This window comes from Cydia strobilella, chromosome Z (assembly GCF_947568885.1).
Source record: "Cydia strobilella chromosome Z, ilCydStro3.1, whole genome shotgun sequence".
In the NCBI taxonomy this organism is placed as follows: Eukaryota; Metazoa; Arthropoda; class Insecta; order Lepidoptera; family Tortricidae; genus Cydia; species Cydia strobilella.
This window is the reverse complement of record NC_086068.1, coordinates 57,332,572-57,345,645: the sequence shown is the minus strand read 5'-3', so window position 1 is coordinate 57,345,645 and position 13,074 is coordinate 57,332,572. Positions and strand designations below refer to the sequence as shown.

The following is a 13,074-nucleotide window of genomic DNA, read 5'->3' as shown; positions in this document are numbered from 1 at the left end:
ATAAAAAAAAAGTATAAGTGCCCCGAGTTATCCCAGGTTTGCTCATCATACCTGATGGAAGATCAGATAAAATATCATGAGATGACATGATTGTCGAGTGACGTCACGATGACGGGTCATGTCTGCAGTAGCGTATAATTAACATTTCCGTCCATTATTTAGTTCTTATTGCTGCATTCTCACCTCCTTCGGAAAAGCACATTTTTTGCATGTAAATAAAAAATTGGTACTCGTAATGTTGTTTTTGATCTTAGAGGATATAACCAAACGGAGACGCCACTTCTGTAAATTTCTGTCCAAAAAAAGTGACGATTTTTGCTGGGGATGGGAACGTCAAATGTATAAAGTGAAAATAGCCATGTGAGATAAACGTCAGTCCATACATTGTGTATGACCATTGGCCGACTATTTTCGACAGAGGGGAACGCCTGTTAATGGCTATACTTGCTACTCCGTTTGGTTATATCATTTTAGTTTTTGATAGTCAATAGTCAATATATTCTTTATTCAAATAGGCCTAGAAGCACTTTTAAATTGTCAAGTTTTAAATATTACCTTAATCGTGTCTTAATCTAAATATCAGAGCAATTTATTGATGCAGTTATTATTATTTATAAAAGCATTGAATTATTATAGATCATCATCATAATTTAAGAGCATGGCTCTTGTCGGTGGAGTATGCGCCAGTTTTCTCGGTCCTCGGCCAGGTTCTTTAGGTCCCTGCAAAGATAGATATAACTCCGTAATAGATAGATACAGTCTAAGGAAAAAACGTGCCTCGAAAATCAAGAAAATTTCATTCTCGTTCAGAGGGCGCTACTAGTTTTGGCCTACAGTCGAATAGTTGGCGTTGACGGTTTCGTTTGTTATTTAACAATTTTAACGCATATCAGTGAAAGAACATGGGTCAAAATCATAAAAATAATTAATGCAAATAAAAAAAAAACATTTATCTATATTTAAATACATTCTATCGTATTTTTATAAATCTTCATTTTTAGTTTTAAAGTGTGTCGACAGATGGCAGTGAATTTACTGGGGTTACAAAATTTACTATGACATGGTCCCTGTAAGACACATTTGCTTTCGCTCTCAGTTGTTGTGTGTAGCTTGCTCGTGGTTTTCCGCGGCCTCTTCTCGCTTCTATCTTGCCTTCTAATATAGTGTTAAAGAAAGTGTCGTGTCTTATCAAGTGACCTATCATTCTATTATAGATATGTCAAACTTAATAATAAGCGGCGATTGTTCTGTCAAATCTAACAAGCCATTGATTATCGTTTGTCTCTATCCACAAAACAAAGCGCTTTCTTTGTTCCGTGTCTCTATCGTCCGTCATTTTCAAATTTGTGTCAGAAAGACACAAAACTTAGCAGCGGGTTTCTAAGATTTATGAGTTAAGAGTTATACTAGAGCGGTACTGTCATAGTAAATTTTGTAACCCCAGTATTTCACTGCTATCTGTCGACACACTTTAAAACTAAAAATAAATATTTATAAAAATACGATAAAATGTATTTAAATATGGATAAATGATTTTTTTATTTGCATTAATTATTTTTATATGATTTTGACCCATGTTCTTTCACTGGTATGCGTTAAAATTATAAATAACAAACGAAACAGTCAACGCCTTCTATACGAGAGTAGGCCAAAACTAGTGGCGCCATCTGATCAAGAATCAAATTTTCGTGATTTTCGAGGCACGTTTTTTCCTTAGACTGTATCTATCTATTACGGAGTTATCTTTGGTTATACTATAGGATAAGCGCTGGTGGCCTAGCGCTAAGAGCGTGCGACTTTTAATCCGAAGGTCGCGGGTTCAAACCCCGCCTCGTACCTACCAATGAGTTTTCGGATCCTAATGTACGAAATATCATTTGTATTTACGCTTTTCGGTGAAGGAAAACATCGTGAGGAAACCGGACTAATCCCGATAGGGCTTAGTTTGCCCTCTGGGTTGGAAGGTCAGATGGTAGTCGCTTTCGTAAAAACTAATGCCTACGCCAATTCTTGGGATTAGTTGTCAAGCGGACCCCAGGCTCCCAGGAGCCGTGGCTAAAAGGCCGGGATAACGCGAGGAAGATGATGACTATCGCCAAGTCAGTTCTAAGTCTCCTTTAGCTTAAATTGGACTCTCATATTACCGGTTGCTGGTTGTAGTCGTCGTGAACGCTGATCGCACTATTAGTACTTGAGAAAGAAGACCTAGGCTCTCCGAAACATGTCGCGCGAGTGACTAAAACAAGTGTCTAAACCGTGAAATTATTTAATGTTAGTATGTCTCACAACAGTTTAAATTCGATGTATATGTATACATCTTCTCAAATGATTTTTACGTCTAAGACCCTTATCTGTTATACAAAAGCCATTGTTTCTTTTGAGCGAACGGTCGGCCAATGTTTGCCATTGTCTGAGCGCGTGCTACGGCTCACAATGGTCGACCGCTCGCATAAAAGAAACAATGGATTTTGTATAACTGATTAGCATCTAAGACGTAAAAATCATTTGAGAAGATTCATTACTATAACTTTTCAAGTCTATCAGTTATTCAATAACACGATGAATAATTCCCCGTTATGCAATGTGTAAAATGGTAGTTATCATTAAAGTAACAGTGATTAACATTTTTAGTTGATAATGAATTGATTATTACTGATAAAGTTATTTTAGAATGTTTACAGGCATTAATGGATAATTGATTTCTGAATCAAAATGTCAATTAACGAACCAGTGAGTGGTCAGAATTAGCAAAAACTGGCTAAATGTGAGTCGTAAAACTAAACTAAAGGTCTAAAGGGTCCTTTGCTCTTATGCTCCATGTGCATAAGGACCCTTCTCTAATGGAAAACCACATATGGCCCGCGTCATTCACCTCATTTAGTTTTTTTTTCAAAATTTTAGATCCAGTGCAGTAGTTTTGGAGCATTTCGCCTATTTTTTCAATAAGTTTCATCACTAATTAATATATAAATTTGAGATTTTATTTAGGTACTTAAATTTAATATACGTCTGTTTTTGAATCACAGCTACGTACTATGTACCGACCTAATTTCGACATATCAACCGTACAGTACTTTCAGAGTAAATTGGCTGTGATAGACGGAGAATCACCGACGCTGTTGTTGACCACCAAAGCCCAAAGTGCAAGGCATTTACTTTTGACGACGAACGTGCAATGTCACCGGTGCGATCAGGCGTCGCTTTTATAGCGGTTAAATTTTACTCTATTATATTCCTGGCAGTGATATAACCGTCATCCGTCACCATATAAACCGTATTTATCCAACTATTTACCACTTATCGCCCTAATAAATATATTCACCGGGAGATGCCACTCGCAGTCCGAGCGCGGCATCGAGCACACGCGGCTGAAAAATCGTAATTAATTTATTTTCTATCGCCGTGCAACGGTCGTGTCGTGATCCCTGCAGTGACGAACGAACATATACAATGTCTGCCAAGAACACGCAAAGTAAGTTTCGATATAGCTAACGTGTTCCGATATTTGAAATTGGAACATTTGGGTTTCTAGTTTGTCGGTTTACGGAATTTTGCGAGTTGGAACGAAAGTGAGTTGATTCAAATATGATAAAATAACGGTCAAATATGATCAACTGTAACTTTCCCAATATTGATTTCTAACGATTTTTATACTGAAAGCTATTGTGACTTCTGTATTCGTGCGTAAATAAGTATAATCGATATTCAAATGTTTAAATAATGACGGTTACATTTGAATTCCTTACATTCGAGATAGGCGTTCAGTATAAGGTCACTTTCATTCCAACGGATCATATTATTGGAAAATAAAAAGTTACCAACTAAGTACCTACTTTAGTACGTTGCTCGTCTATAATTTAATTAATTTTTATTCCACCAGCTGAACAATTTCTTTTTTCAATGTGCAATGTCTCACTCTCTCATTAAGCAAAATGTGACACGAAAATACACATTGGACAGATGGAATACCATCCTAACGAAGGCTTATGTAATTTTATAGGTATGAACATGTACGACTAATTTATCAATTATCTATATTGTAGACGAATTAAAGTCTTTATAGAAACAATTACATATTCAACCTGGCAGCGAATGTTTTTTCGGGTATTTTTATCGATGTTATAATATAATATACGGGCATGAAACATGACTCATTTAGTTATTTTAGCCGTATTATTAAAAAGCAACGCTTTTTTATTTATATTTAATGGTAAAACCGTCCTACTTTGCACCAATTTTTGCTCAATTTTAAGAAAATTTTGAATAACTTTTTAAAATGTTCATTATTAAATATTTAGACGAATTGAATATTAAGAAGAACATCTTATGTAACATATTTTATCGGTAAATCAACTTTATGAAATGTTGTTTTGTATAAAACGAAGCTATGAATAAGGAGCACAAGATACCCATTGTTTGGGGTATTTTTGCTCTACCAATAGTTTACTTAGGGGTACAAAGTTACCCCATTGTGCGCCAAATTAATAGGCCCCGCCAAAAAAGATAAATTAATTTTATGACTAATGTAGCAATTGAAAATATAAATACAATTTAGTTTATCTGAATATATAAATAATACCATAAAATATTATGTTTAAAAATATTAGACGTTAAGTCCTTTTTTTGAACTGGAGCATAGTTACCCACCAGGGAGAAAAGTAGGACCATTTTACGGTAATAGAGTAACTGTACAAAATTTCCAAACAAAGTAATTCGTTTTTATTACTCTTAATTTTTCAGCTACGTTATTTTGCAAAATTAGCTATTGCGATAAATTGGGAAAGATTTTCTTCCTAAATTCAAAATTGAACCATTTTTAGGGTTCCGTACCTCAAAAGGAAAAAACGGAACCCTTATAGGATCACTCGTGAGTCTGTCTGTCTGTCCGTCTGTCACAGCCTATTTTCTCCGAAAATACTGGACCAATAAAGTTGAAATTTGGTACGCATATGTAAGTTTGTGACCCAAAGACGAACATGTTGGGGGGTAAATGAGAAAGTAAAATATAATTTTTCAAACTATATCGTGTTACATATCAAATAAAAGAGCTCATTGTGAGAAACTCAAACATATTTTTTTAATAATTTTAGGATAAACAATTTATAAGTTATTCAAGAAAATAGGCAAAAAATTACCATTCCCCCCTTTATCTCCGAAACGAAACGACTGGTTCTAAAATTTTGAAAAAAATATTACAGGAAAACATATTAGAAATTGCAGTCCAGCGTGAGTCGGACTAAATTACTTAGTTTTTGATCCGACCCCTACAGGTTTTTTAAAGACATTTCACACACGTTTCACATAAAAAATACATTGTTTAAATTGTGTAATGTACGGAACCCTTGGAACGCGAGTTCGACTCGCACTTGGCCGGTTTTTTACGAAGAATGTCATGCTATTTTCTTTTTATTTCGTCCTTATTTTTTAATTTAAGTCCCCGGCAAGCTCGGTTCTCCATACAAACGTATTTACACTCTCATTTTAAAACGACTAGCTAGATTGCTCTAAAACTTTGTACTTACAATAGGATAAGGTATATCTGTCTGTAATTAGTTTATGTAAGCTTAGATACAATAGTTAAAAAATACAGCGAATTTAAGTTTTTCATACAAAACTTGTTTTTGCTCTATTTCGTTTGTTTTACATACTAGAGCTATATAAACTAATTATAGACCTAGATATACCTCATGTCATTGTATGTGCAAAGTTACATTACAATCAAACACGTATTTTTAAAATGAGGACGAAACTCCGTTTGAGTTTTGAATGATTCACGGTTAGTTTCGCTAGACTTATATTGACCCGTGAACATGATGCATGTAACTGCGTCGAAATATCGGGAGCTCACAAATAATACAAAAGGTAACCACGGTCTATATCCCGGTCAATATAAGTCTAGTGAAACTCCGTTTGTATGGGAAGGTGAAATTCGGCCGAGCTTGCCGGGGACTCATAATGAGGAATATTAAATTAAAAAAGGCAATTCAATGTTCTAGAATTGGATCCGAATCCGATTCAATGAGGGCTACGCGTATGAATTCGGCGCTAGGGGCGCTAATGTAGATGGTGGTCTTTTCCATAGTTCGAAATGTCAAATGTCACTTGTCACTTCAATGACTGACAGCTGTTCTTTAGTCTTTTGGACCACCATCAACAGAGGCGCCGGGACTTCCGGTTCGATCGCCATCTTGATAGTAGCCTCGTGATTAATTTCTTTGTTTTTTGCTCATTAATATTGTTTAATGTGTAATATTGATAGCTTTATTATACAGTAATCTAATGTGGTAGTGTGCAGTGAATGGAGAATTAATCTCAAAGCGTGTTTAACCACCATTCTGGAGTCAACGGCCGGTAGTCCACGTGCTTCTCGTAAAATCCAGCTATCGGTTTTACGAGACAACTACAACAACCACCGAACAACGTCGTGCTCTAAGAGCATTTGGTATTTCTACCTCTAACCGTGTCTGGCTAGAGCCCTAGAGGCCCATAATTTTATTGTTTACCGTACACTGGCTAATTATGACGTGTAATATGAAATATTATTATAAATAAATGAGTATGAGTATGAGTATGGCCGATGGCCGATATGTTTTAATCAAGAAATATTAATTCGATCCCACGTGGATCCCACTTTGACGTTGGCGAAATCATCGACAGTATCGATGGAGCCAAACTACCTGAAAAATTGATTGAACAGAGGCGCCAACTGGTGAGCAAAAAAACGATAGCCCTCATTGTGCATATGAAAACTGTTTACAATTAATCCACCTGAATCAATTTAACTATGCAAATTCGCGATTTTTATCGATAATATTTATTTTATTTTACTTTTTCAGAAATAATATTACAACTAACCATATTAAGTTACAAATATGGTTAGTTAAAATATAATTTCTTGTCCGTGGGTAAGTACAGTCAACAATACCATTCGCTTAGCACCTTGCATACAAACTTCTATGCTGGGGGGTACCTTTTCTCTGCAGCTGACTATACCAAAGAGAATTAAGTAGACATAGAGTGCTCACTCCCTGATACAAAAACGACTATTATTTTCGTAGTCGACATCTAGCGTTAAGTAGCGGAATTATCAGTACTGCTACTCGAGAATAGATGTCGCTGCGAACGGAAAGTCTAATGCTCAACGATTTTCAGCTAATATTATAACCGGATTAACTGGATCTTTATTTTCAACTCCTTCTGCTTGTAATATTGGTTATAAATTGTTGAGCAATACACTTTTCGTCAGTCGCGACACATGTGACATCTGGTGTCGAGTAGCAGTGCTGATAGTTCCGCTACTTGACGCTAGATGTAGACTACGAAAATAATAGTCGTTTTGGTAACAAAACTGATATATGGAGTAAGCACATTTCTTCTTAATTTTCTTTAGTCATACCTAATTAATCGTTATACACGGTGTATCCTGTAACAAGAGCATTAAATTAAACTGGAGGCTGTACGCCTCAAACTGAACAATATTTGTTCACCAATTTTTTAAAATTATGAAATATTTAGATTATATCTTTTTCATACTAATTAAATATAATCAATGTATGTATTCAATGTATGCTGCCATCTGTGTGTTTGACGTTGCTTGTCACCCTTTAAACATAACAAATTTTGCAATACATTGCGTCTTAGAATAAACTTTAAAGTGTAATGAAAATCAAAACAATAGTTATTTTTAAAAGTTGCTGAACAAATGTTGGTCAGTTTGATTAGTACAGCCTACAGCTTAATTTAATGCTACTGTTACAGGAAACACCCGGTATTACATACCTATTAAAATAAGCATTATTAAACGAAAACGGAAACTTCTAGTCCAAACTTTTTGATTAATATCTTTACAATTAAAATTAACACGCAAAAACTACTTCTTCATAAGGAAATCTATATCCCTAATGAGGTACAAGGAAACTACAATACATACTTACTCGTACTATGAATAGGTTCATTTATATCCTTGATTGCGTGGTTTCCTCTCGTGGTGTTATCAAAATGTGCGAGTACATTGAATGCGTAGGTAGGTCCGTGTACTTACTGGTGGACTGCAATCAAATGTCCATGTTTATGTTCAAGGTCAAAAATATGTAGATATTTCATTCAATTAATTAAAATACTTTATCAACAATGACAAAATGTACCTATGTAGAGGTACAGATGAAAATAATGTTGGTTTAAGTTAAAACAAGTTAAAACTAAAGTACTGTCCTCTGTTTTAAGACTCGTCTGTTCAGCTTCATGGGAAGTCGAAAAGTGGGTCAAATTTAACTTGCAAGATTTATTATTTACAACGACGGGACCAGAATGGGAGAACCAGACCGAGACCAGGGGGACAACGCCGTCCTCGAAACGTCGGAGGTAAATTTAAAATTTATTTTACGCGATTAAGTCCCGTCGTTGTAAATAATAATGAGTAAAAATCGTGAAAGTTTAAATCAGTGTTTTGCAAGATTTGACCCGTACAAACATAGTTACATACTTAGGTATATTGCAAGTTAAATAAAAGCCTGTAATATTACATGTCAACATCAGAAAATACATTTATATAATTAAGACATAGTGACAAAATATGTTTAGAATTAAAATTACAAGAGTATCTATTAAGTATATAACGTTTTATTAATTAATTAATTATTTTAGTTCAGTTAACAAATATAAAAAAACATTAAAACTACATATAAACTAAACAAATTAAAACTAAAGTAACATTAAAATAAAACTACTTAAAATTTAAGTAATATAGAAAAATACCCACCTATGAAAGGTCCCCCAAGTCTGTCCCCTGCGGAAGGGTGCCCATGAGGCTGGCTACATTACCCCGTTGGATGGCTATGCCTATTCTTTGGCCTAGGAATAGGAATGAGCCAGCCCTAGGGTCACCCGAGGTCTAAAGTAGTTTTTTTTAGTCTTGGAAAAGGTTAAGGGCGTCGCAGCTGCACAGCCTCTCTACCGCAAACGCCTCAAGCATGTGGTTGTATTAGAGACCTGCAGATTTGCGGTTTTTTAGGGCTTCAGCCGCTGCTGCCGCTCCGCCAGCCTTCAGTGACGTGGAGGCTAGATGGGACGGCGCTAGGGTGTCTACACATGTGGCATCCCAGATAAGCGGCCGCCCCATTTCCCATGGGATGAGGGTGGTTCCAACGCGGCCGGCACGCCCACGCTGACAAGGGCCCGACGGATGACATCGTTAAGGCTGGCATGGTGGGACAGACGACCGGCAGTCCTTCGGCAGGAGAGGCCGTGGAGCCCTGACCGTTAACTTCTGTTCCGCAGGGACAGCGGTGGGGACAACTATTTCGGCACCTAGGCGGAGGCCGACAGCCAGTCTAAAAAAAATGTTGTCTAATAAAGTTGCGCAGTTACTAGAGGGGAAAGCGTGGAGCCATCAGAATCCGGATTCGCGTTATGAAGAGGCAAGAAGACGGGCTTTTTCTGTTCTAGATTGTGTTGAACTCAGGAGCCAGTTTTGTACCTGGCGGCAGAGCGGTTCGTCCTACAAACGTTGTGTGGATTTTTCGGTCGGCATGTCATTGTCCCGGCAGGCCGACCGCCATGCATTTTCTGCTTCCGTCAGGTACGCTACCTCGAAATCACGTAGATAAATGATAAATATAATAAAATAATATATTATAAATAATCAATAAAATCGTTATGTCCAATAAATTTAAATTACAATTTAAACCAGTGTGTATGTAAGTTAGGGATAAAATATCATTTCATTAAATTGATACATTGTTATTTTGGTAATACATTAATTAGTTATTATTTTTATCAAAGTATAAAAGGCTGAGACATGCACGGTTTTTGAAGACTTGCTTAGTCTGTGGGATGCTGCTACTCGTATCAGTCTTTCCTTGCTCCCTAAACGGGTGCGAGTAAGTTTGTTGGTAGCAAATGTGTGTTTGTGTGTGTGTGTACATGTTAAGCTATGTTGTATATGAATTGTGAGGGTAAAGTGACAATATGAGTATGTTCATGAGTCTGCGAATAGGTGTTTGGCTGACGTACCTAGTTGGCTCTGGCTATTATTCTTAGGGCACTTTTCTGTAGTACAGAAACTCGATGCCACTGCCGCTGTCCCCACAGTACAATAATAACTATATTTACTTAAGTACATAGGTATTATTTATTTTTATTGTTTGTGTTTAAATCATTAAAGTTCAAAATCATAAAATATTACCTCGTAAATCTTTACAAGCTACGATTAATAATACTTAGTATTATTATAATTGTATCCCATAATAAGTTCTATTTTATTGCAATGCATGAGTGCTCTTAGTCTACGCCTCTCCACACTTTGAATCAGCGGATTAGAAATAATATTATATCAATATTTTAAATACCAACTCATAAACCGGCCAAGTGCGAGTCGGACTCGCGCACGAAGGGTTCCGTGCCATTACGCAAAAAAACGGCAATAAAAATCACGTTTGTTGTATTTCAGCCCCACTTAAATATTTATTTTATTCTGTTTTTAGTACTTTTTGTTATAGCGGCAACAGAAATACATCATTAATACCAAACTATAACTTTATAATGACGCGATATTTTATTATCGACATACAATTTTAATTTTAGTAGTTAATTTAATGACCTTAATTAATTTAAAAAAAATATAATGTTAATTCAAATAAAATATATTCTATTCTATTCTATTGTAATTTTAGGCATACAATTTTATTATTTTCAAATATGAGTCCCCGGCAAGCTCGGCCGAATGTCACCTGCCCATAAAAACGGAGTTTCGTTCTCATTTTAAAACTACGTGTTGGATTTATTTATTTATTTATTTATTTATTTAATCTTTATTGCACAAAAGAAAACCTTACAGTACAAAAGGCGGACTTAATGCCATAAGGCATTCTCTACCAATCTTGGATTGTAATGAAACTTTGCACATACAATGACACGAGGTATATCTAGGTCTGTAATTAGTTTTTTTTTAACTATTGTATCCCACCAAAAACATTTTATGTAAAATGATGCCAAGACGAAACCATAAGGCTCGCACTGTCAAAAAGTTATTAGATCTTTTGTAGAGCCAAGCTTCTAACTCTACAGGCCCTAACTTCACAAACTCTACACCTTAGTTAAAATATGTGGCTTGGCCACATGGGCGTAAGGTGAAAAATGTATTCTCTATAAATTATTTTGTAACTTTTTGACAGTGCGAGCCTTATGGTTTCGTCTTGGCAACATTTTACATGAAATGGTTTGGTGGGATTTCACTTCTTTTTGTAAGTTGCTTATGACAATCTTCCATCCCCTAATTTAAAGGGTTGGGGGTAATTTACTATTAAAAATCCTGAAATTTCGTATCTGGGGGCATCTTTTATACAATCTGCTTTTTACTGATTACGCCCTTTTCCACCCCCTTTTCACCCTTACAGGGTGATTTTGGGGCTAAAAACTATTCTATATCATTCTCCATAACAAAAACTATCTACATACCAAATTTTAACTAAATCGATACAGCGGTTATTGATTTTCCATACAAAATTCCACCCCCCTTTTCACCCCCTTAGGGGCTAAAAATTCCAATTTTTTGATTTTTTTGTTGTTTGTGTACTAACACTATCTTACATACCAAATTTCAGCTTCCTAGGACTTCAGGAAGTACCCTTTAGGTTTTGATGAGTGAGTGACGAAATCGGGTTATTTTAGATATGAATAAAATCTAAAGTATAAGAGCTATACAATTAAAAAAATTTGTGCTTTATAAGTCCACTATTGGCATCATATCCAGAGAATTTTGTTTATCTGGTGTAATCCAAACCCAAGTTATGAGGGTTCAGAAGAACGACGAAGCGCTTCCAGAAAAGGTAGGTAGTGCCCTTGCGCTTCGCTTTGTTCGTCTTGGCGGGGGCACTGCCGTGCCCCCAGATCTGAACCTACATAAACTAATTACAGACCTACCTTATCCTATTGTAAGTACAAAGTTTCAGAGCAATCTAGCGAGTCGTTTTAAAATCAGAGCAACGGAGAACCGAGCTTGCCGGGGTCTCTTAAGTGATGAGAATAATTTATTTTCTGATATTGCACCTGTTGTTCTTAAAACAGCGAATAATTTAACAAGAAACACTTTAATTTCTTATAACAACTTATTATACATTTATATATTTAGGTAAAAAAATATTTGACAGTTATTAAAGAAATGCATAGAGTTAGACCAAGACAACTCTGCAACGGTTTGGTAGCAGTGGTAGCACACGCAGTGCTAGTGTTATTTATACGTCATAATTTCATAGAAGTTTGACGTTTAAAATAACACTTGCACTGCGTGTGCTATCAAAACCGTTGCAGACTTTTCTTGGCCTAACTAATAATTTATTTCATATTTATGATATTTACTGCGTTCAATATTAAGTTCCCGATCGGTAAAATCGGCGCTACTATAAAGTAGCACTTAAATCATGATAAGCACTTGATCATGCTACGCGTAAAAGACATCTTCATAGGTGCTAGCCACGTGTTAACATACGACCTTTCAACTTTTGTTGGCACTTGTGTTGTGTTGGAATTCTCATATCTTTATTTGCCACTTCAGAAAGTTGTTTATGCTCTTAAGATGCTTAAGCAGGTTTTTGCATCTTTGATCTTATTGTGACAGATTATTGCATTGTGTAGTGGCTAAATAGTATCGACTCTTCAAATGGTATAACATATACCAATATACTATAATTCAATAGAAATATTTACCTACGTAATACAAATAATAGTATTTATTGCAATTTTAAAATTATTTAGAGCATTGATTGGTGTTACAGATTAATAGTAATTTTCCATTTTTAAAATTATCCGAAGTTACTCCAAGAGCGTTTTCACACCGTCCGATCCCATATGGGATGTAGGATCCAACATCCGCGTAGTCACTGTAGTCAGGCCGCGGGCCGCGGGCGGTCACGCACACTACCTATACAACAAGCATTATGCCTACACATACGCACACAAACAAATATTATCGGTCCGACAGCTGACGGGGGGCTCCGACATGGCTGAATTTATCGGAAGCGCCTTTCCAATATCGGATGTCGGAAGGTGCCTATGATGAAAACAGCTGCAGGAGAGTGC

General features: G+C 36.0%; 1 protein-coding gene across 2 annotated transcripts in view; it reads left to right on the top strand.

The window, feature by feature from the left end:
• Positions 1-3,190: 3,190 nt before the first annotated feature.
• LOC134755191 (aquaporin AQPAn.G) overlaps positions 3,191-13,074 on the top strand; it is a 116,782-nt gene continuing 106,898 nt past the window's right edge. The window contains exon 1 of one of the 2 annotated variants that reach the window (XM_063691708.1): positions 3,191-3,472. In XM_063691708.1, coding sequence (XP_063547778.1) covers positions 3,451-3,472 — 22 coding nt within the window. In that variant the 5' untranslated portion in view covers positions 3,191-3,450. The remainder of the gene's footprint in view (positions 3,473-13,074) is intronic. The other variant, XM_063691711.1, reaches the window with a different exon arrangement.